Genomic DNA, 22564 nt, shown 5'->3' on the forward strand with positions numbered 1-22564 from the left:
ATAAGAAAGAATTACAAATAACAAGAATGTGAAAAAATAGGTGAGTAGCGTAGTATGCTTATGGCTCAAAGAAATCATTAATTTCATATTCATATCATATACATCAACCACTCTTTAATATTCAAAAATCAAGAGAAGAGCAAATATAAAACCTTTTGCAATACAAAACTAAAAGATAATTTCACAGAAAATGCTACAGAAATTGTGAAGCAGCAATGATCAAAAGCAAGAAAGCTGCAAATCTTGAAAATGGGGTTAGAATTTTTATATATGCAGAGTTTGGTAAAATGGGGTAAGCATCAGGTGGTGGAAGCATGCATTCATCCCCATTGAAGTAGATCTTCCTCGGAAAAGCCCATCCCTGCTTGAAAGTGAACTCATCCTTGTCCTTCTTCAGCAGTATCTCTGTCTGAACATTCCCCGACTCCCCGGCCTCCATCAGCAGGTCGTTGTAGAACTTCATCCCATAGAACATGGCCGTGTCATCTGGCGATCAATCCAAACACATCGACAAGTTAGATGGTCGAAAATAAGGCCATATGTTATTTACGTGTGGGAGAATATAATGTTACAGACTAAACATAGAACGATTGACATGCTAGGACAAGTAGCCCGTTTGGTCTATATACCTCACATTAATTGTCTTGTATCGATATGTGTGGAGTATGTTAGAACTCATCCAAAAAACTACTAGCTCATTAGTTACGCGAAAATAAGGCCATGCGTTATAAATGTGTGGGAGACAAAAAATGAGAATTCATACCAAAAGACTAAGTATGTATTATAGACCAAACATGAGAAATCATCCCAAAAGACTAGTTTATTGGAATAGAGAGCCTATTGGGTAATTTAACTCCTAATTAATTGTCCAATATCAACCGTTTCGTTTATAAACTTCACATCAATTGACTTATGTGGAGTATATTAAAGACCAAACATGAAAACTTATCTCGAAAGAATAACCTATTAGGAAAGAGGGTGAATTTGGTGTATAAATCCTACATCAGATATGAGATATTAGAGTTTTGTAACAGAGGACTCACTGATGGACTGGTAAGGGACGATGGGTTTGTAGTCGAAGCTGAAGACTTGGGTGACGTTGTTGAGATTCGGGTGCTGAGCCACGAGGGTCCACTGTGTGAAGTTCATCCTGTAGTTGAAGTTGGTGATGGCGATCTTCACTCGCCAGTAGTCTTTGTAGTTCACCTTCACGTGCCAGTGGACTCGTATCGGGCACATGTGGTGCGTGCACTGCAGTAAGGGGGTGTTGTCCTTCTTTGGCGTGTTGATTCCCAACATCTTCAGCTTGTTCGAATCGGGCCTGTATACAAGAGTGATCACGCAGAAAAAATTATTCGCGTGGTTTGGTCTCTAGTTATGCATTAGAATTATCAATATTGTGTGTGTGTATGCAATGTTCATATTGAGGATTGATTTAGGTCTTACTTGATACAGTCCTTTTTGTTGCGGCAGCCGCAGGAGCATTTGGAGCAAGGAGTGATGGTCTCGTTGTAGAAGGACGACAACGAGACGCAACAGCTCGGGTGCCTCGACACCAGGAGTTGTGAGTAAGTGCACGTCACATTCCACGTCACTGCATGAACACGAATACTATCCGATTACTTCATTAGTTTATCCACAATCGTTGTTGAAACTTGCCCGACCCGATCTCATTTATCATTTAAGGAACCTAATACTCCATATAAATTTTACTTCTAGCTGTGACCCCAACTCAACTTCATTAAATATTATCTTTTAATAAAAAATATTTATATATTCAATATACAATAAAAATAAAATTTAGTAAAAACTATAACACAAATAATTGAAGTACAAAATATACCAAAGTTTGTGAAGGTAAAAATGCAGGAAAAAAAACCGTGAGAGAAGGAAATTTTAGTTTGTGCATGAAATGAATAAATAATGGAATAAATTTTTTAATAAAATAACGCAAAAGCATGCTTACTTAGAGCCTGGGTTTTTCTTCTCCGGTCCGGAGTTAGGTACACGGTGGAAGGCACGATTTTGGCGGGGCCACAAGTGTATCCCGGTCCGGGGCCTAGGAGGGTGAAGTTGGTGGGGAGCTTGACTGTCTTGTTGGTGGTCCCAGAAAGACCGACACTAACCTGAAAGGCCGAAACGGCTGATGCAGGGTCCTGGCCCCACGAGGCCATGACCCCGCCTTTGCAGCAGTTGGCAATTTGTTGGTTGTACGGAACCCCAGGAAGCAAATCAACAACCGTGGGAACCCTCTTGCAACAATGTGGCACATTTCCCTTGAATTTCGAGCAATCGCCTTGCTCGGTCGTCTGGGCCCCGACCATCGACCATATCACCTCCTTCTTGGCCCAACCCCACGTCATAGTCCACCCGGGGCTCATGAAGTGTCGATACATTTGGAAGTTGAACATCGTCACCAGCGCCTGTCGACATATATACTGATTTTAGTCACGTGCCATGCTTTCAAATTGAAATTGCACCCATTCATTATGTCTGTGCGTAAATTAGGGGTGTAAACGAGTCGCGTCACAAGGCTCACCACGTATCCATCGGCGGTCCAAGATATTACATCCCATTTGATTGTTACGTTCCCGAATGGATCCAACGGGTCGTACGAGTCTAGAAAATTTCAAGAAAGGATATAAATTACACAAAAATAGAAAGATTAATACTAAAAAGTTCAAGAAAAAATACCTGCATTAGAAATGATCATGGACAACAATATAGCCCATAAGGTGAACTTCAATATATTTTGATTCATTTGGAAGATTTTTTTTTTCTATTATTGCAAGTGGTTCTAAGTAGTGAAGAGATTTTATGAAGATTGGGAGTGTTATGTAGTTGTGTGTGATGATGAATTGGTATGCCCAATGATTTCATGTCACACCTAATAGTTGTTGAAATTTCATTTGATTGTGTGTGATTATTAATTTGATAATTGATAATTGGCTGTGGAGAAAATAGGAGGGAGAGATGAGACACTTGAACTTAATAAAAACACAATTAGCGTCACGTCTTAGTGGTGCTACATCATTTTATCATACTGATAAATTGCAATCATTTTTTACTTACTTTTTCGAAATTAGGAATTAGTGTGATCAATTTAAGTTATGTATAGATTATTCAATATAATGATATTTTGTTCCCAACACCTAGGCATATATAGTTTCTTTTCATTTTTACTTAATTTCTAAAAATCTAATTTGTTCTCCTACTTCATGTTATCTCCATTTAATTTACTAAAACACATTTGTCTTAGTTCTTGTTCTAAATAAAATGTCTCATTTAAGTTTGGAAATGAGAAGTATCTAATTTCACCATTTCTATTCTAAATTACTACAATCTTTTAACTTTGGCATATTGCAATCATAAAAAAGAAAATAACATGTCTTTACATTGCCAACTTTTGAGTTGTCACAGCTTTGAGAAATGAATTTGACTTGGTTGGATCAAAACAAATTTAAATTTGAAATTGCCAATCATATTTTTCAACTTACATTCACCAATGAGTCTAAAAAAATTGTTTAAAGATTTTACCAATCATAAGTAATCATTTGTTGTGATTATTTTAATACGCGAAAAGTTTGATAATTACAAAAAAGAATAGGCTTTTTCGGGCCTTCGGTCAATTCAAAATAATATGTAGATTAATTTCTAAGCTAAAATGATAATGGGATAAAGTCACACCACATTTCTATTTTAAATTCTCATGTAGGGTTGTTGGTGGACCAAACCGAGCCGGCAAGGTTGGACTCGGCTAACGAAAATTTATATTGGGCCGGCTCAAGCTCGGCTTGGCGATTGGATAATGAGCTCGAAATTGGTTCGAGTTCAATTCAACAATTATTTGTTTGTCTTAAGATCGAGCTCATATATTATAGTGAAACATGCTATTTTAGGTTTGAGCTCAAAAACATAGAATAAGGAGCATGAGCATTAATCATGTCAATATTTGTTTCCATTTGACATATGTTTCATACTTTCATTGCCTAAAATTTTCATTTTTATGATTTAATATGATTATCATAATAATATGTGTAAACAATTTAAATTTGTTGTTATTATCAATTGTTATTGCTTTTTGTTTAGTTACTAGTGAATGATAGTTAATTTATCCTTGATTTAAATTATTTTGAAAATTTATTTCATTTTCGCGAATTTGTTCGCTTCGTTTGCAATATAATCACGAATATGCTTGCGAGCAGACGTGTGATCATGCTAATAAACATATTATTTGTGAACATGATCGCTTAAATTTCAATCGGACACAGGAAGGCTCAAGCTAGGCTCGACAACGACAACCTTATCGAGCTAGAGTTGAGGTTTGAATACGACTCATTACTATATGAACGAATATTGAACGAGCTCTCGTCTAGTCTTACTCCGAATAATTTGCGAGCGAATTGGTCCGTGAAAAGGAGTACAAAATACACTTACACACCAATCTTATTAATTCAGTTTATAATTTTTTAAATGTTAAAATATACACCTACTTTTTTCAGCCACTCAAGATCATAGTAGATATTTATTTCAAATTGTTGCTCCACAAATATTGTGAGATGAATTGGGACATATATAGTCGTCCTATAGATTTTTCTCCACTTAGAGTGGTTGAAAAAATTCGAACGTGTCTAATTTGCTGCTTACATGTTTAAAGTGAATTCAAAGTTCATATTAAAATTACAAATTAAATCAACCCAAAATTATTTAGAACTTTTGTTGTACATATGCCATGAAGGAAAAATACATAGATTGGTGATTAATTTAGTGATAGTTTTAGTCTAATCAAATCACCGATACTAATACACTTACACACCAATCTTATCGCCAGCCTACGAGGTCCGAAAAACTTAATTGATATACTTATAAATTATAATTTTAATTCTTGATTTATATGTGTCATCCTTGTGCAGGAGTCATGCTAATCTTCTCTGTATCGTTCCAATTTTATCAGATGTCCCCGAGGGTACTAAATTATATTTTAATTCTTCACATGATTATAATTTTAATTCTTCACATGTTACAATGTCATATGGGTCAACCGACCTTATCGTTGGTCTAGAAGGAGTGAAAATTCTATTATAGTGAGGCAGCTTCACCCAACACGACTTTCCTATATGCATTGACTTATAATTGGAGTCAATAGAAAATTTCAATTATCACTATTCCAACTCATTCGATTAAAATAAAATTAATATATTTTCTCTTTGAAGGTGCGAGATCTCAAATTCTAAATTTGTTTTAGACAGTATTTTATTTTTAAAAATGAGATAGTTTACTAAAGGATTTCACAAAACAAAGAACTCATTGAGAAAAATAAAGTACATTCAGTTGAACAAAGAATATTTACACAATCTTTTTATAAGGTAAAATGTTTAAGTGGAATTACGACAGGACTAATAATTCATGCAACAATCTCACACTACAATTAAACAATAACACAAGCGCCAACACAAACTTTAAGACATCCGAAAACAATACTCACGTAAAAAAATGAGGAAGAAAACAGAGAGACCAAATGAGGGGAAACCCCGAAATCCGTCGGAATGGGTGGAGTTGGAAATCAAATTTAAGAAGACAATTGCAATTGCAAGTTCGATTTCCAATCCACCCGATCCCGACAGATTTCGGCCCGAAATCAACCCCCATTTCACCTCTCGGCCCAAAGATGTATCTGCATTTTAGAGAGAGAGAGAGAGAGAGAGAGATGAGAGGCAATGAAGAATGAATGATACATGTCTATATAAAGAGATGAGAGGCTAATGGATAAAGATTAGGCGTTGATTTGTTGGTTGCTTTGTCCAACAATAATTTTCTTTCTTTATTATAATATATAGTTTTTTGTTATATCAATGCTGTTGTTTTTACCTAACACAAGAAATTTTGTGGTCCCTTTATATCTATAAATACTATTCAATTTCTTATCTTACTATTTGTACTATGTATTTATGTGGTTTGGTTTTTCTAAAGGCGAATAAAAAGTCTGTCTTTCTTGGTCACCTTAACATGTAAGAGTTCATAAATATTACAATCAGATAAATAAAACACTCACACACTAATCATTTTTAGGTGATTCGAATATTTAACTTATTAATTAGAGAAGAAAAGTCTAGCAAATATATACTAATATAAAATTAAACTTAGTATACACTTCTGTCATATTCAAAATAACACGTTTACATTTTATGAATGACCAACTCAAAGTCACACATTTCTAAAATAAAAAATATATATTATTTTCTCCATTTTATTCTCTACTAGCATAGTAGTAGTAAATTTTTCATCACTTAAACATTAAACAACTTGATAAAAAAATAAAATCCATAAGATAAAAAGAATATAACTTAAAATTCAACCTCAAGCCTCCACTTTATATAGTCTACATTAATCTACATACCAATCCCACTATGTCCCAACTAGCACTAACTAATGATAAAATAGGAAGATACTTTCTCAATTCACAAGATATCAATATTATTAATTAATATTTGTGTCACACCCCATAAATCTATTTTTAAAGGATGAAAAAAATATAAGATATTTATATAATTATAAGACCTAAAACACATATAGTGGGTATTTCTACTTTTAAGGAAAATGTGTGGTTTCAATTCACAATATATCAATATTATTCATTAAAATTTGTGTCACATCCATAAATATATTTTTAAAGGATGAAAAAAATATAAGATAAAGCACATATAGTGAGTTTCTTTTTTTTTTTTTCTACTTTTAAGGATATTTTGTGATTTGTGAGAAGAAGCAAGTCGAAGACGTACAGACAATTATATTTATAAGTGGTATTGACACTACCGCTTTTCCGCACCTTGTTTTTGTAAGCCGGATTTAATACTATAGTATATACCAAAGAATATGCTATTAATCATATTAATTGCATCTCCTTTGATTTTACTTATTTATTTTCTTAACTAATTGCAACTTGTAACTACATGCCATTTTTATTTTATACCATGTCTCATCATCGATCTGTCTTTTGCAATTTTCTTCATGCCCTTGAAATCCCGTTCGGCCTGATTTAACAAAATTAAACGTTGTTTCGGGCCGAACCGGACTATTACACACAGGCTCGACTGGCCAAATTTGGTCGGTTAAGGCTTTCGTATGCTAGACTAGGCTGTTTTTAGCTTAAGACAGCCCAACTCGGTTCAGCCATTGAGGGTGTTTTTTCGTTTAATTGGACATAAAATTTTCACCTATGAGTCAATGTGCAATCCAAAAAATATAATTTGTTTCAATTGGGATTACTCCAAAGTCATAATTAGGGTGGTAAAATTAGAAGACTAGTCAACTAATATAGACGTCTTATAACATTAGAAGAGACATAGTTTGTTTTAAGAAGATTATAAAATACACATTTTTCAGAGTTGCAGCACTCACAAGAAATAAACTCAAACTCTCAACCTATTGATTGTAGAAAAAACATTTACCTATTGATTGTAGAAAAAACATTTATCAACTAAGCTACGCTTTCATCATTAATAAGATTATAGATCTACATAAATTATAAACTAAGAATTTCAAAAGTTATAATCAAACTAGTCGTGTTGTAAAACAAATGTAGATAGGCATTCATTTTATTATGTTATATTTAAATATCTAATTACATAATATTGAGATGAAAGATCATTTTAAATTTAAAATTTTCAACTACTTTTATTGAAAAATTGTTAAACTTGTGAACTCAAGCTCTAAGAAATAACACTAAAACCTCACCTAATGCACTTAATCAAAAATTAAGCAAACAAACAAAATGTTGAAGAAAATTGATGCTGAATACTTAATAGAATAAAATTTGGAAACTAATCAATGTCAGTTACAAGATGTCTCATATTTCACCAAACATTATAAGCAAAAACACAAAAATGTCACTATAATCATCCCACATAACAAAGCAAATCCAAGGGTTCCATTTACCATATTAGAAGAGGGACGTTCCCTTGCCCTTTTTGTCCCCACCGATTTCGAAATGCTTGCACCTCTGCAAAGAATAGATGGCAAACGAGGCCCCATTAGCACGAGGAGTGAGATGCATCAGAGCAGATGTATGTAAAAGGGCACATACCTTGATCGGGTGTTGGGAGACATGCTTGCAGCCCTGGCACTGCAGCCTCAACACAATCTTCTTGGTTGTTTTGGCCTAGACAAGAATCGTTGTTATTAGCATGCCCGGTTCACAATCATAATATTGAGAGCCAATGGGATTTACTTCATTATCTTAGTCGCTGCCGAGCTTAATAGTTTGATAAAACATAACAAGGAAGAATGAACATTTCACCTTCTTGTGGAAGACGGGCTTGGTCTGGCCACCATAGCCTGACTGCTTGCGATCATAACGCCTCTTCCCTTGAGCAGCTAAGCTGTCCTTTCCCTTCTTATACTGGGTGACCTTATGCAAGGTGTGCTTCTTGCACTCCTTTGACTTGCAGTAAGTCTTTTTGGTCTTTGGAACGTTCACCTGCAAATTTGAAACCAGAATTAATCACTTACCGATATTTAAAACAAAGGCCAGATAGAAAGTAATTCTGAATTGCAAAACTCAAGCACAAGATGCACAGAAATTTAAAACCATGCACAAAATCTGACACGAAGAAAAAAAGATTGAAAGTTTGAACACTCTTCCTAAATATTTCGAACGAGCAAAAAAGATGCAATTTCACAAGCCAGAGAAGGGATTAATTCCCCATCTGCATCTAATACACTAACTTAGCATCCAAAATATTGCTTGTTGTTCAGGCATTTCTATTAAGCTCTTGTGCAAAATAACACCAAATTAGCTTCTAGATTGAATGCCTAATTTCAGTCAAGAAGATGTTCACAATGAAATTCAATGTTCACAAATCAGAACTAACATCACAAACAAATCAGCACTCCCTTACAAAATCAATATAAATTTGAATTGCTAGTTTTGCAAACGCCTAAGCACATTTTCACTGACAGTATTAACAAAATCGTTACCAAAGATAAACACATAATCCAACTAAACTATGAAAATAATTGTTCATAAAGCAAATCTAACAAAGCTTCCAGCTCAACAAGTATATCTGTCGCAAACTACCGAAAATGAACATATTAAACAAAATTTCCAGCGCAATTCAAAATCCACATAAATCGGAAGCACCAAATTCGGTGAAACTGACATACAAACTGATTTTTCTGTTTAAATCCTAATTCCGATAATCCAACAAAGTAGACGATGAAACAACTAATTCAATAGTAGCAAACAAAACAAACGCAATCGTAGAAAACTATATATCGCGAGACAATGGAGAAGGCATCTACCATGATTTACAGCTAGGTAGATCTCTGCAGAAATTCGGTTTGCAAACGAAGAAGTATAATTAGGGTTTAGAGTGATATAAAATGGTGCTTAATATGGGCCGGCCCACTTATAAAGATATATGCATTTCATTTTGTAAATAATTAATAAAATACTATATACTACTTTAATAAACTAATTGAAAGATAATAAAGTAAAATAAAATAATACTAGTATATCGAGATCCAATAAAATATGGTTAAAAAGTCATTTTATAAAAAATTAAATGTGACTTTAGCTTGAAAGTCACATTAACAATACATATCATTTATTTTAGGATTAATGTAGTTTTTAAAAGCAAAATTATTAATCGAACGAGATTATAGTTGTATGTTTCTTACATCCGTTAATTTATAATCAAGATTTGCCTCCTTTTTTTTTAGGAAAAATAAAATAAAATTGATGAGAATGGATTGGATATAATACAAATGCACTCAGTGTACATATGACACATATTCTTCTCTCATCTTCCTGCCTCTATCGATGTTGCCTTCACCCCACCCGCCTCCACTCCTGCCAACTCAATCTCCGATGGAAAGCGCTCGTACAGGAGAATACCATGAATATAGCAATTATTGGTGCATTCGCAATTAAAAATAGAATTGTCAACTAGGTCTAGCCATCTTAGCCTAATTCGCATCAAGCCTTAGCCTAATCCATCAGATAAATGAAGCGAGTATGGGTTGACCTGGTGACACTTAAAGGTTCCATCAAGGCTTGTTCATAAACTTATAAACAGCCTACGACCATATCCACAAGAATATCAAACCGCGAACAATTCATCGAAACCCCAACCAAGTAATCTGCTCTAATTAATCCTATTGTCTTCAAGAAAATAAAAATCACTTTTACAATTGTATAGAAACAGATAAAAATTCAATATAGCCTAGCCCAGTTCAGACATAGACTCAAACTAGGCCTAACCTCTAATCAAGTGGGCCTCTTTCGCTTGTGACAGCCCAACCCAGCCCACTTAACTACTTTAATTAAGTCATTTATTATTTTTTATTTTAGATATTATGATCTTATACACTCCACACAAAAGCATTGCACAGTTACACTTACTAATCACTATTCATAATAAAACATTATTATTAATAATATATGAAAAACGAGATTCACATTTCACAGATAATTTCATCTATTTATTCACAATTTTTTTAAAACTCACACCAAATTAAAATGGTACAATTATCACAAAATCATCATGATCTCTCCATCCAACGGCTGGCAGCTACCCATCCGCTTTGCATATATAAATCCTCTCATTTCCACACTCACTCCTAAAACCCTTCCCCTTTCTCACTCTAGGGTTTAACATCTCTCTCTCTCTCTCTACGATCCAAGGGCTGCAGGTATCATTTTCGTTTTCTCTTTCCTCTTTTTGATCAGCAAACCATTCCCAATCGCAGCATGAGCTTTCGCATATGAGTCCGATTTATCTGCTGTTTGTTTAGTGAATTGTTTTCCGTTTACTATCCGTGTTTGGTATCGGATTGATTTCCGATTAGTTTAATATCTGTGGCTTCGGCATTAGCTGTAATTTTTTATGTTTTGGAAGTGAGCTGAATAAATAAGAATGAAAGCATGTTTATATTTCAATTTGTGTATGATTTTGCTTGTGTTTTTATGTTGATGTGCATTTCCGTTCAATTTTAAAAAGTGCTTACTGTTTTGAGCCAACGAAAATGCTTGAATTCGGCTTCACTGTTCGATTTTCTGGTATGAGGATTGTATTGTTTCTCGATTATCAGTTTATTTTTGCATATGATGTGAGAGGAGTTGGATCTAGATTTTGACATATATCAATGGAGTGCTTCTGCTTTGCCTGATAATCTTTGTCAATCTTTTCAGGTTGCAGCGATGGCTTTGTTTAGAAAAGCTGCGAGTCTTTTGGGGAGGACCGTGGGCAGCCGAGTGAGTCGGGAAACATCAGTGTCCAACCCCTCGATTTTTCAAGCAATAAGATGCATGTCAAGTTCAAAGGTTTTTGTAGGAGGTATGTCGCCATTTGTCTCTAGCAGTAAATGACTTGTCCACTGCTCTGTGGAATTTCTTATGACTTCCCTTTGATTCGTGTCGCAGGACTTTCTTACCAGACAGATGAAAACAGTCTTAGAGAGGCTTTTGACAAGTATGGACAAGTTGTGGAAGGTAAGATAATTAGAACTTTCTTGATTTGTAAACCTGTGAATTCTGTAGAATAGTTGGAACTTTCTTGATTTGTATAGGTTTCTTGCATTTGTATATGCGTCTTTCTTACTCATTTTTCAAATTTTCCTCAAAGAATTAAAAACAATTAGATGTTCGATGTAAGCTCGTAGCATGACTCTTAAAAACTGCATTATTAGTGGCTGTTCTTAATGACAAGTGTTTGACCCGTGCCTAGTTATTTATCTTTCTGTATTGATATTTGGTAAACCGGTAAGGGTTTTCCATCTTGTATTGCTAAATGATTGAAGATAATGTGTTTTTATGCAGCACGGGTGATTCTTGACCGTGAAACTCAGAGATCCAGAGGATTCGGGTTTGTTACGTTTGCTACTGCTGAGGAGGCATCAGCTGCCATTCAGGCTCTGGATCAGCAGGTTTGCTAACAATGCTTTGTTCCTTCTTGTTTCTAACAGTTGGGTTCTCGTAATTTCTCAATCTGACTGCTTATCATAATTTCTTTTTGATTACCTCTAGGAACTCCATGGTCGTCAAGTGAAGGTCAACTATGCAAATGATAGGCCACGAGGCTTCGGTGGTGGAGGTTTTGGAGGTGGTGGCGGTGGCTATGGTGGAGGCGGCGGTGGTTATGGTGGTGGAGGCTACAGTGGAGGTGGTGGCGGTTATGGTGGTGGCGGCTACAATGGAGGTGGCGGCGGCTATGGTGGAGCTGGTGGCGGTTATGGTGGTGGAGGCTATCCTGCAGCTGGAGAGAGCCAAACCAGTGGTGATGCTCAGGGATACGGTGGCGATTCTGGTAGCTATGCCTCAGGCGCAGCGGATAGTGGAAGCTACAGAGACTACGATGCCCCGGAAAATTTTGCTGATAAACGGGGTTGATATAGCGATCCCCTCTAATTGGTTCGAGCAAGAATGGAAGCTGCAAGAGATATTATTCACTGATATATGAAATTATCTGATTGTGTAATCTTCCAGAATTCCTAGAACTTTTCTTGTTATGTTTCAATTTTTTGTCTGGTCACGTTTAGTTTATATTATTAGGTTTTTTAGTATTAAGCTTTTGGATCTATATTTGGTGTTTGAAATAACGACATTATTCATCCAAATGTTTTACTTTTAAGTTTTAACAGCTGTTCGTTACTCTTTATTTTGATTTTGATTGTTTTCATCAAATGATATAATCAGCTGTTTTAATGCAATTTTTTTTAATTGAATTACTCAAGTCATTTAATCAAGTTCCGATTACTCTGACTTCATATAATGTGAAAGAACTAAATGTGTCTAAAAAAAAAGGAGTGTCTTGTGTTAGATTGTTTGATATGTTTATATTCGAATCAAAATAAATACGTATTTCTCTTCGATTGTTTTTTTTAAAATAATCATTTTTAAAATCAAGCAACAAACAACATTGAAAACTCAGTAATTAAACTTTATGCAGATTAGCCTCTATTACTCTTTATGTCAATGCTCATTTTCAATATTCAACAACAAAAATTCTCTCTGAGCTTTCAAAACTGCAGGAGAGCCTTGTTTAGCCTTCTCTACTATTTGCTTTATCAGCAGTCTCTCTATCTCGTCGTCCTCGTCACAATCTTCGCTTTCGTCCCTTCTGCAGCCCAAGGCATTGTTCTGCGGTGAATAAAGATCTTCCTCCGTTCGCTGATCAAACACCGTTTCCTGAACCTCATTCAAATCATACTCGGCATGATATCCATTCTCGAACCCAGCTTGGAAATCTTCGTCGTCTGACTCAGAGACCTTTGTGAACACTTCATAGGCCTCATTGTAGGCAGCCAGTGCTTCCCCTGATAAACTGATGACGACAGGTTCATCCATGGACTCGTGTCCGCTTCTAGCAATTGGGCTGTCGCGTGTAGAAGAGTTTTGTGTTCCAGAGCCTGATAGCTCTCTCCAGGGATGGACATGCTTGGATCCCATGTACTTCGACTTCTGCTGACTGTTCTGAAGCGCCGTCTCAAGCTCCTTTATCCGATCTTCTAGTCTTGATTGGATGACTTGATGCAGACGCAAACTCAGCTCTCTAGGGGACACTGGATAGGGGCAAGAGCGTGGGGTGGAGCTTCGGCTTTCATCACTCTCACCATGAAACTCGGCAGCAAACGAGCGAGACCTCAACTTTCCCTCGTGAAAATCTGATACAAAGTCTGGATCAAACTGCATAGTGCAACATATTAAGCCCCATTACATAACTGTCAAAAACCACTCCGAAGAAATAATACGCTTAAATCCGTGTTAGCAATCGACTGCATCCAACAAATATTACACAAGAATATCTAAAATTCAAAGATGCCAGAACCAATATTATTTGACATACTATTCGATCAAAGACAGCAATCAGGAAGAACAAATGTACGCGCTTACCCCTGATAGATTGTAAAGTTTCCCTTCCAAACTGGATGAATTCATGCTTGATTCCAATCTCTGCAACTCCACTTCAAGCTCTGCTTCGATTGCATATAATGATTGCTCCTCGGGTTTCTCATGGCAAGACTCTTCATCAAATTTCTCTTTGAGAGATGAAGGAAGCACTGTATCATTGGTGCAATAATCAACATGTACATCATTTGATTCGTAATTATTCGTAGCAAGCTCCTTTACAGTTAAGGAATCTTTCATCTCAAGTTCCTCCTGTAGATCTTGGACCAGATTCTCATTCTGCTTCAACAAGCTTTTCATCCGTTCGACTTCTTGTTTGTTTGCCATGAAAGAAGATACTACACCCAACGTTAGCCCGAAATAGAAAAGAAGAGCCCTGTTGGATGGTCCTGATAAAGAAAGGAAAGGATATTAGGAATAACATTTACAAACATAAAAATAGCAACATGATTGGTGGATTATTTAATAAATCAAATACTTCTGGTAAAAAAAATGTCACAATTAGAATAGGGTCCCTATTAAGCTACATTCTGTAAATTCATATACTAAAAGAAAACAAGATTCTGTTCCACCATGACAGAAGTTCCTTTAAAAGTTCCGACATAATGAAGAATGCAGCAGTTCTCACTTCTCATCACCATAGTGATGAAACAATGTTCTGAACTGGCTTTGATCCTTCAAAAATAGCGCGCATAGAAATGCCCTATTATTATAAATTCCACAGGCAGTATGCAATAACAAAACAATTTGACAAAGTGAGAAATCATTGGTGAATTAGCATTGGCAATAAGGATAACTAAATCTTAACCATGTTAAATAAAGCAAGTTTGAATCTATTCTCTCCTAAAAGATAAACCACATGCCTATTCTCTATCACTAACAGAAACTGAGGTAATGGTTCGATAAAAAACCACCTTGTGCATTGGCGTGGTGATCACCATGGGAAGCTTTGCTAGAGTGAATTCCTTGAAACACATGCTTCTGTTTCTCTCTTGTTTTAGCTCTCTTCCCAAACTCTGCAGGTTCGATATTAGGCAGTGCTGGAATGCCACATACAGCCGAATTTACTTGTGAGTACCCATCCTTCCTTACCCACCGTTCCCCTCCTGCTGTTCCAATTGGTTCAGTGAGGGATTCACACGGTGCCGTGCTAATTATCCTACTTCCATCAGTGACAAGAAATGGCCTCAAACGTGGTTTCCCCAATGAATTGCGCGCATATTCTTCACTTTCATCGCATTCCTCGTACAACTGGGCCATAAGACAACTCTGGAGAGAAGTCTGTGGCTTTATGGATTGACTATCAAATCTCCGACTCTTCAGGCCACTTCTCCTTCTCCTACTAGAACTAGAGGAAAACACTATCTCACTTGATAAACGACGAGGCGATATATCACTAGCAAAACCTCCACTACTGTCGAAAGGTAATCTACTTTCCAAATCCCCTTGAGCGTCTTCAACGTCTGGATTCTGAGCTAAAGAACTTCCCATTACCATGTTATCATCTTCATATCCACTAGTAGAAGTGATTTCAAGGTCAGAAACAGCTTCACAACCCTTGTCTCGTTCTCTGTTGGACATTTCCTCCCCATTACTTTTCCTCGACAACACACTATTAAATGGACCGGTCTTGTCCCCGAGCCTGTGTCTGCTACCGGAGGACTTAGTTTTAACACCGTTAAGATTCTCAGACGACAAATCTACCCATTTATTCTTACCCCCACCGAGATTCTTGAGACGTTGAACTACATAGCCAGCACCAGCAGCTGCAGCAACCACCCAAACATCCATTTCCCCCAAATAAACAAACTTCTAAATCACCATACAAATTCAACCCTAATATTTCAGCTTCCTAATCCATCACCACCAACTAAATTAACAAAGCCAAATCCAATGTAGCTTAGGTCAAACAAACCACACATCAAAACTCAACTAAATTCCCAAATCCAAATTCTCAAACGAGTCAACATGATTAGCACAATAACTCGCACACATCAAGCATTAAAGCCAAAAACTAACCACAGCTTAGATTTTCACAAACTGACCATCCAGCTACACGAAAAATCTCGAATTAGCATAAACTGAAGTATCGGCAATAACATTGAAAGAGATTAATCCCGCGCGATAAACTGCAAACTGAAACATCTAATCCAAAGGCATAAGCGACGAATCTACGCAGACAAAACAATCAACGGATTGGAAAAGAGGAAAATGAGGAGTTGAAGCGAGCTTTGACTGGGATTGATGAGAAAAATGGATAGAGCGACAATGGGAATAGTTGGTGACGGAGGTAGAAATGTTGTGTGTGAGAGAGAAAAACAGAGAGAGTGGGCCGAGAAGATAATGAGTTGAAGGAAGTAGGCCCACTGGGCTTTAACCTTATGGATATTTACTTTTAAGCTCGCCGTTGACTCGGCGAGTTTAAAGAAAAGGGCAGAAAAATAATGGAAAAAGTAAATATATAATACTCCGTTCGTTCGTAAAATATTGTCCATGTTTAACTCGGCACGGGTTTTAAGAAATGTGAAGAAAAGTGAGTGGAAAAAGTTAATGAAATATATGCTCCACAGTTATTAGTTTTATAATAGAATGTGAGTGTAATGAGTTAGTGGAAAGTGAGGTTCATTTACTAAAAAAAGGTAAAAAAGTAAAGTGGACAACACTTCACGAAAGGACCGAAATGGCAAAATTAGACAACATTTCACGGACGGAGGAAGTATGTGTCTTACTTTTATATACACCTACAAAGTATTATTGTTATAATAAAATATGAGTGAAATGACATAGGATTAGTAGATTCTAAAACTTACTTCCATTTATAGTAAAAATGAAAAATAACTCTTATAATGGAATGAATCAAAATAATAAAAATAACTTTTATTGTGAAAGGAATTTTTTCCATTTAAGTTTGTCCACCAAAATTAATCATATTTCTTTTTATAAAAACTTTTCACTATTTATTTCTCACTCTCTTTAATTTTCTCCCTCATACTTTATTAATTATTCACTGAAACTTACCGAAGCATTTACATATTTTTATGAATGAATGAAATATATGTTTTTATTTCTTACGGTTTACATGGGTGCACCAAACAACTAGTGCATGACACAATACTAAATATAGCTATACGAATAATCTGGATTCATTATTGTAATGTTGAAAATATCATGCAAGGTATATCATGTTTGAGAAATCAACTTAACTATGGTAAGATATATGATTATTGTTTTGTAAATTTTGGAATAGAATCACAATAATTAAGGAAAAAAACACATAATATTTGACTAATTAAACCTAAATAAGAAACTATATAATTAGGCTTAAAACCGATTTGGTATATCTCTTGCATCAGTAGTGAAAAAAAGAAAGTGTGTTAGTTTCAAATATAATTATTAAGCATGTTTATATACTAATGGAATTACAGTTAATGCACTATTAAAGAAGAAATTAAAGTGAATTGCAATGATTTTGACATAAACTAAATAAAATTAAATAGAATTAAATCATGAGAATTGATTGATGAATTAATTAAACCAACCCCACATATACACATGTCGATCTCATTAAAAGAGTCCAACCAAATAATGAGACCATAAAGCAACCTTTTCATTCCAAATTTCCAACAACTAAAGTTGGCTATGAATCAAATCATGGCACCCACATTGTATTTTGCTTTTTTTTTTTTCTTTTAAAACGTCCCCTTCACCTTTCTTTCTTTAATATAAACAAGAATGGGTACACCAGTTTTAAAATACTGATTTTAAGAATAAAGAAATTAACTCACCATATAAAAAAAAATGAATGCATATGATAAAAAATGTAAATACATAAATATTTTATTGATAACATGATTGGGGATAGTATCTGTAAATAAAAGTGATTAATATTTATAGACGTATTAAAATAACAAAAATAAATTGTTTGTACACCTCTAGCTTAATTTATTTTATATATTTAGTTTAATATTAATATATTAAAAATATTAGTATTACTCCCTCCGTTCCCCATTAGGAGTAACACTTTGACCGGGACGAATTTTAAGAAATGTAAAGAAAAGTTGATTGAAAAAGTTAGTGAAATGTGAGACTCACTTTTTTATATTAATTTTATAATAAAATGTGAGTGAAATGAGTTAGTGGAATGTGAGACATACTTACCATTTATGATAAAAATGAAGTGCTACTCTTAATTGAGGACGGACCAAAATGGAAATTAGTAACTCTTATTAAGGGACGGAGAGAGCAATAATTTTCTAAAATTCATAAAATTCAAAGCTTGATTTGTTTGTGTTCTCTATTACTTCAAATAAATGAATAAAATAAAAAATATGAACAAATTGAGCTTTCATTTGTCCAAGATCATATAACATCAAGATTTATTTTTGCTAACACAATCATCATAAGCTAATTATCACTTTCATTTGTCCAAAAACTGGACCTAAATTTCTTCACTATGGCTAAAAAATCAGACAAATATGCGAGAATAAAAACATCAATATAGGGAAACTCACTGAATAATTATAGAATAATGAAAAAGAGAAAAATGAAGAAAACAGAAAATGAAGGGTTATTCAACCATGCCTAGTCCAGTGAGTTGATCAAGTCTTTGAAATTGAAGACCAGCCAATCAGCTTTAGCTGCAACCGGCTCTCGGAGCACAACTCCAGCATAGCATACAAACAAGTCGGCCCCACCGGGCTTCCGAGCCTGAAACAGCGATGAACACAAGACGATAAATACGACAATGCACAAATATGCTTTAGAAAGAAGGGAAAAATAGATATAAATGCAAATATAGGGAACATAATGATTTGATGCATAAACTACTTTTTTAACATAGAAGTCATGAACTATACATAATGGCGACAGTCGATGCACTAGATTAGATAATACCGAGATAAGAATAAACACGGCCTCTAAATTAGTGGAGACGGGCAGATATACTATGTAATCTTAGCACTTAGGAGACAGGCCGAGATAAGAATAAACACGGCCTCTAAATTCGAATTATGAGCAATAGTGGGAGCCGAACGGGTCCAATAACAAATTAGGTATCCTAACTATAGTCATTTTAATGAAAGGATTGTCACAAGACTAACAAAAATTAACCAAAATTCAATCTCTGACAAGGGAAAGATTGCATATGATGTACGGTGTCACCGTGTCAGGGATTTTAACACAAACATGAGCGAACATTGAAGCAACGTCGTTCGCTTCCTAAACCAAAGATGATGATAAAATCTAACAGAGCCATGTAATCTTTTTATGGGTGAAGTTAAATTTGGTAGTTTAATTATGTATGTTTTATAACTTTTTTTGCTGGATTGTCAATAGGTTTTGTAGTTAATTGCAATAATGTATTGTTCAGGACATTTTCGTTCAAAAGGCAATAGTTTAGATATCGAACCATGATTAGAGAGATATGATATTTCTCACCTCAAGATCAGTTGCGCCGTCTCCAATCATGACTAGAGACTTGAAACCTCGGGCCTGGAAACGGAAGGGGAAAGTTTTGACGAGGGCTGAAAACAGACGAAAGAAGTATCGAAAGCAGGAAATGTGAGATCATAGACAGACCTTCCTAATCTGCTGAACAGCAACGGCTTTCCCACCACTTCTTGAAGTAGGCTCGTTGGGATCAAAACCCGAAAACTCCCCAGAGCTTCCAAAGAGAAGTTGATTGGCGTATATGTTCTCGAGTGGTATCCCAAGTAGTGTAGCGATGGGCTTCAAAATGATTTTCGTAGAACATATCTTAGAAATGGAAAAACGAAAAGTAGAGACTTTCAGCTTACGTTTATCATTTGACGAAATCCTCCAGACACGAGATAGACAGTCTTGTTCTTTTCATGCAGCTTCTTCACAAGTGCCTCGATTCCAGGCGAGAGCCTATATAACGGAAAGCAATTAAGCCTCGTTTATTATCAGAGGAAAGGCAAATGTTTGGAAGTTGTTTACTTCTAAACATTCACAAAAGTAATAGCAATGTGCAAAAATTTTCTCATAAATACATATGGAGTCGGTTAGTCCAGACTGTGCACCAAGCATGGCACGAGCAGTCGAGCACAGCAAGACAAACTGCCTATTTTGAATTTATGTATGTGAGATCAAGTGCGATGTAAAAATGATGGCATATTTCGTTTCCTACTTCCAAATTTATGTACGTGTAAACTAGTAGTAGTAGTACTAAATAGACTCTAGTCCAGTAAATCTCGCATTAATTCGAAAAGCAAAGCTTCGGAATATAAACATTTGTACCTTGGAGGTCTCTTCTCGAGGAACTCCTGAACCAGGGACTGGGATGGGCTAAAAAGAGATAATCTGGCAGCCAGTGCTTGCTCGAAAGGAACAGAACCGCCCATTGCCCTATCAATCCAACAACATACAGATTATGTTGTTGGGTTCAAAACTTTTCGGCAAAACTAAAACAACAAGAAGATAATGAAGAGAAAGCCACTAAACCTGGCAGTCCATTCTGCAACAGCCTCTCCGGCTCCACAGAACTCTGCCAGCTCATCGATTCCCTCGTCCACACACACAGTGCTATCCACGTCGAAGCATACAGCATTCGCATTTCTCCACACATCAAGGATCTCTTACACAATAGAACAAAGCAATTAATAACAGCATGTATTAGGCACAACCGCACAAACCATCGTTAAATTTGTGAGGAAATTCAAGCAGTCGTTTTGGCCATTACTAGAATCGAAACCTTTCTGAACATAAAGCAAATAAAAGACTACTTAAAGTCCAGGTCTAGATGTACCTTTAGAAGGCAACGTGTTGTCAAAACGGCTCGTTGCTGAGTCCTCCACTGGCTGAACAGAAGCAGCAACCGAATTGAATGATTTTGGGCTTCCCATTACCACAGTTGGAGAAACCAACACTCTCCTTGTAACTCTGGGAGCCAATAAAGGAACGTGTATTGGGTTGTTTTTGCAACTACAGAGAGAGCGAACCGGAGTCAAATTGATCCGAGCACACATCAAACTCTCCATCAAAAGTATCTGTCGTAACATATCAAAAGTGAGCACATACACCACCAAAAAAAACAAAAACAACATACAAAATCTTCATGCTCACTAAGACTGCCTGAAACATGTTTTTCCGAGCCCATCAACATACACAATCTTCATTCTCAATAAGCCAAACAACTAAGAACCACATGGAAATACATTCATAAAACGAGAGTGGGATGCTACATTGGAAACGGCCAGCATAGCTCAGCTCCATGCCATATTTTCTTTTCAAATAATCACCAAATTGCTCATATATTCACGACGCGAATTAATAATTACTATGATGCAATAGACCCTCCCCACCAAACCAAGTCACACGAAAAAATGTCCTTTCAAAATCTCAAACTCTAACTAGTAACTACACAAAACACATTCCCCTTCAATGATTATTTCCGCTTAAGGTCCTGACGTTATTACATGAAAGACAGAGTAATAAACACAATTCAGTACATACGCTTTCTCCATCGGCTAAAAGAAAAAAGGAACACAAAATCATGCCTAAGAACCGCATACATATAGCTGCATTGGAAATGGTCGGGATAGCTCAGCTTCATGCCTTATTCTATAAAATCGACAAATTACTCATATATTTATGCGAATCATGATGCAAAAGCCAATTCACATGAAAATTATATTTTCAAAATCTCTAACTCTAACAGTAGATAATACATTCCCCTTCAATTATTTTTTTCGAACAAGCTCCTGAATTTAGGAGTTATAAACACAATTCAGTAGGGCTTTTTCCATCACGGAAAAAATGAGGACAACTTAATCCAAATAATAACTTCGTGAATAAAGAATCAAACTTTCTCAGGAAAAAATGCAGAATGCAGCGCCGCAGAGGCTTGTTTGAATCAAGCTCAGCTCGTGCTAGCTAAACAAAAATCTCACACACAAATTCAAACCAAATTACGCCTTGAATTGTATTCACATACCAAAAAAAATCAAATCTTTTATTGAAGGAAGAAATACAGGAACTCGATTGAAGAAATAACTCAACGAATAATAACGAGATTGAGGAAATAGAGATTACCCTTTTTTCTTTTCTTAGAAATGTAGATCTCTTGCAGTGGAAGAGGGAGAGTGATTATGAATGGGATCTTTGCTCTCTGAATTTATGATGCTAAACCCACCAACCATATAGCTACACTTTTTCATTTCTTTATTTTAGAAATACTAATATTGTTAGTATTCCATTTTTATAAGAAAAAGAAGAAAGGCAAAATTAGAATCTATTTAGTCTAATCTAATTTAATTTTTTGATCAGGTATACCTCAACTTAATGCTCCCTCCTTAAAAAAAAAGCTTTATTTATGGGCTATACATATTTTAATAAAATGAGATTGATTTTTGTGGACGAATAAAATGAGAAAATGAGACAGTTTTATGAACAGAAAACAAGTTAGTTTATATATTTCCATTGCTAATCTCAAGTCAACTTAATAAATTATTTAATTTATATATATGATTTATGATAAATTTAATAAAAATCAGGATTGATCCTATACTCATTACAGTTAGCAACCAGATTAAACAACTTTACAACGTGGAAGGCAGTTTTCACTTTTTCAAAGGTAGTATTTACCTAATTAGAGTAAAAAACATAATCCCATTTAACAGTTTCAAGAACTAAATGTAT

The 22564-nt window shown here is 35.4% G+C and overlaps 5 protein-coding genes and 1 non-coding gene across 6 annotated transcripts; 1 reads left to right on the top strand and 5 right to left on the bottom strand.

Moving 5' to 3' along the window:
* Positions 1-65: 65 nt before the first annotated feature.
* LOC125212249 (COBRA-like protein 4) lies at positions 66-2845 on the bottom strand. The gene is made up of 6 exons (XM_048112357.1): positions 2695-2845; positions 2540-2619; positions 1967-2423; positions 1447-1594; positions 1044-1321; positions 66-486 (listed from the first exon to the last, which is right to left on the bottom strand). The coding sequence occupies exons 1-6, from the start codon at positions 2759-2761 to the stop codon at positions 194-196; spliced, it is 1323 nt and encodes a 440-aa protein (XP_047968314.1). The 5' UTR covers positions 2762-2845; the 3' UTR covers positions 66-193.
* A 2022-nt stretch (positions 2846-4867) lies between these two features.
* Positions 4868-4970, bottom strand: LOC125217306. Its single transcript, XR_007175719.1, has one exon. It is a non-coding gene; the product is annotated as a U6 spliceosomal RNA (small nuclear RNA).
* Positions 4971-7774: 2804 nt separating this feature from the next.
* LOC125212409 (60S ribosomal protein L44) lies at positions 7775-9398 on the bottom strand. The gene is made up of 4 exons (XM_048112575.1): positions 9301-9398; positions 8297-8476; positions 8084-8158; positions 7775-7999 (listed from the first exon to the last, which is right to left on the bottom strand). The coding sequence occupies exons 1-4, from the start codon at positions 9301-9303 to the stop codon at positions 7940-7942; spliced, it is 318 nt and encodes a 105-aa protein (XP_047968532.1). The 5' UTR covers positions 9304-9398; the 3' UTR covers positions 7775-7939.
* Positions 9399-10623: 1225 nt separating this feature from the next.
* Positions 10624-12636, top strand: LOC125210635 (glycine-rich RNA-binding protein 3, mitochondrial-like). Its single transcript, XM_048110180.1, has 5 exons — positions 10624-10692; positions 11192-11336; positions 11423-11491; positions 11819-11925; positions 12026-12636. Exons 2-5 carry the CDS (start codon positions 11201-11203, stop codon positions 12386-12388), a joined length of 675 nt encoding a protein of 224 aa, XP_047966137.1. The 5' UTR covers positions 10624-10692; positions 11192-11200; the 3' UTR covers positions 12389-12636.
* Positions 12637-12925: 289 nt separating this feature from the next.
* Positions 12926-16215, bottom strand: LOC125215722. Its single transcript, XM_048117245.1, has 3 exons — positions 14821-16215; positions 13892-14295; positions 12926-13684 (listed from the first exon to the last, which is right to left on the bottom strand). The coding sequence occupies exons 1-3, from the start codon at positions 15695-15697 to the stop codon at positions 12971-12973; spliced, it is 1995 nt and encodes a 664-aa protein (XP_047973202.1). The 5' UTR covers positions 15698-16215; the 3' UTR covers positions 12926-12970.
* Positions 16216-18306: 2091 nt separating this feature from the next.
* Positions 18307-22074, bottom strand: LOC125212441 (phosphoserine phosphatase, chloroplastic). Its single transcript, XM_048112613.1, has 8 exons — positions 21959-22074; positions 20673-20913; positions 20369-20501; positions 20165-20272; positions 19702-19795; positions 19484-19633; positions 19343-19396; positions 18307-18613 (listed from the first exon to the last, which is right to left on the bottom strand). The coding sequence occupies exons 2-8, from the start codon at positions 20902-20904 to the stop codon at positions 18488-18490; spliced, it is 897 nt and encodes a 298-aa protein (XP_047968570.1). The 5' UTR covers positions 20905-20913; positions 21959-22074; the 3' UTR covers positions 18307-18487.
* Between the last annotated feature and the right edge of the window lie 490 nt (positions 22075-22564).

The sequence above is a fragment of the Salvia hispanica genome, chromosome 3, assembly GCF_023119035.1.
Source record: "Salvia hispanica cultivar TCC Black 2014 chromosome 3, UniMelb_Shisp_WGS_1.0, whole genome shotgun sequence".
Lineage (NCBI taxonomy): Eukaryota > Viridiplantae > Streptophyta > Magnoliopsida > Lamiales > Lamiaceae > Salvia > Salvia hispanica.

Bases quoted from the DNA above. Each gene is read 5' to 3' on its own strand.
- LOC125212249 (XM_048112357.1), bottom strand. From the start codon at position 2,761: ATGAATCAAAATATATTGAAGTTCACCTTATGGGCTATATTGTTGTCC. The intron at 2,620-2,694 runs GTATTTTTTCTT...GAAATTTTCTAG, and splicing joins CATGATCATTTCTAATGCAG to ACTCGTACGACCCGTTGGAT. The intron at 1,322-1,446 runs GTAAGACCTAAA...TCTTGTATACAG, and splicing joins AACAAAAAGGACTGTATCAA to GCCCGATTCGAACAAGCTGA.
- LOC125212409 (XM_048112575.1), bottom strand. The intron at 8,159-8,296 runs GTGAAATGTTCA...ATTCTTGTCTAG, and splicing joins AGCCCGTCTTCCACAAGAAG to GCCAAAACAACCAAGAAGAT. The intron at 8,000-8,083 runs GTATGTGCCCTT...TATTCTTTGCAG, and splicing joins TCTCCCAACACCCGATCAAG to AGGTGCAAGCATTTCGAAAT.
- LOC125210635 (XM_048110180.1), top strand. From the start codon at position 11,201: ATGGCTTTGTTTAGAAAAGCTGCGAGTCTTTTGGGGAGGACCGTGGGC. The intron at 11,337-11,422 runs GTATGTCGCCAT...TTCGTGTCGCAG, and splicing joins TTCAAAGGTTTTTGTAGGAG to GACTTTCTTACCAGACAGAT. The intron at 11,492-11,818 runs GTAAGATAATTA...GTTTTTATGCAG, and splicing joins GTATGGACAAGTTGTGGAAG to CACGGGTGATTCTTGACCGT.
- LOC125215722 (XM_048117245.1), bottom strand. From the start codon at position 15,697: ATGGATGTTTGGGTGGTTGCTGCAGCTGCTGGTGCTGGCTATGTAGTT. The intron at 14,296-14,820 runs GTGGTTTTTTAT...TTTCTTTATCAG, and splicing joins TCACCACGCCAATGCACAAG to GACCATCCAACAGGGCTCTT. The intron at 13,685-13,891 runs GTAAGCGCGTAC...TGCACTATGCAG, and splicing joins AACTTTACAATCTATCAGGG to TTTGATCCAGACTTTGTATC.
- LOC125212441 (XM_048112613.1), bottom strand. From the start codon at position 20,904: ATGGAGAGTTTGATGTGTGCTCGGATCAATTTGACTCCGGTTCGCTCT. The intron at 20,273-20,368 runs GTTTAGTGGCTT...TTGGATTGATAG, and splicing joins GTTGCAGAATGGACTGCCAG to GGCAATGGGCGGTTCTGTTC. The intron at 18,614-19,342 runs GTGAGAAATATC...TCGCTGTTTCAG, and splicing joins ACGGCGCAACTGATCTTGAG to GCTCGGAAGCCCGGTGGGGC.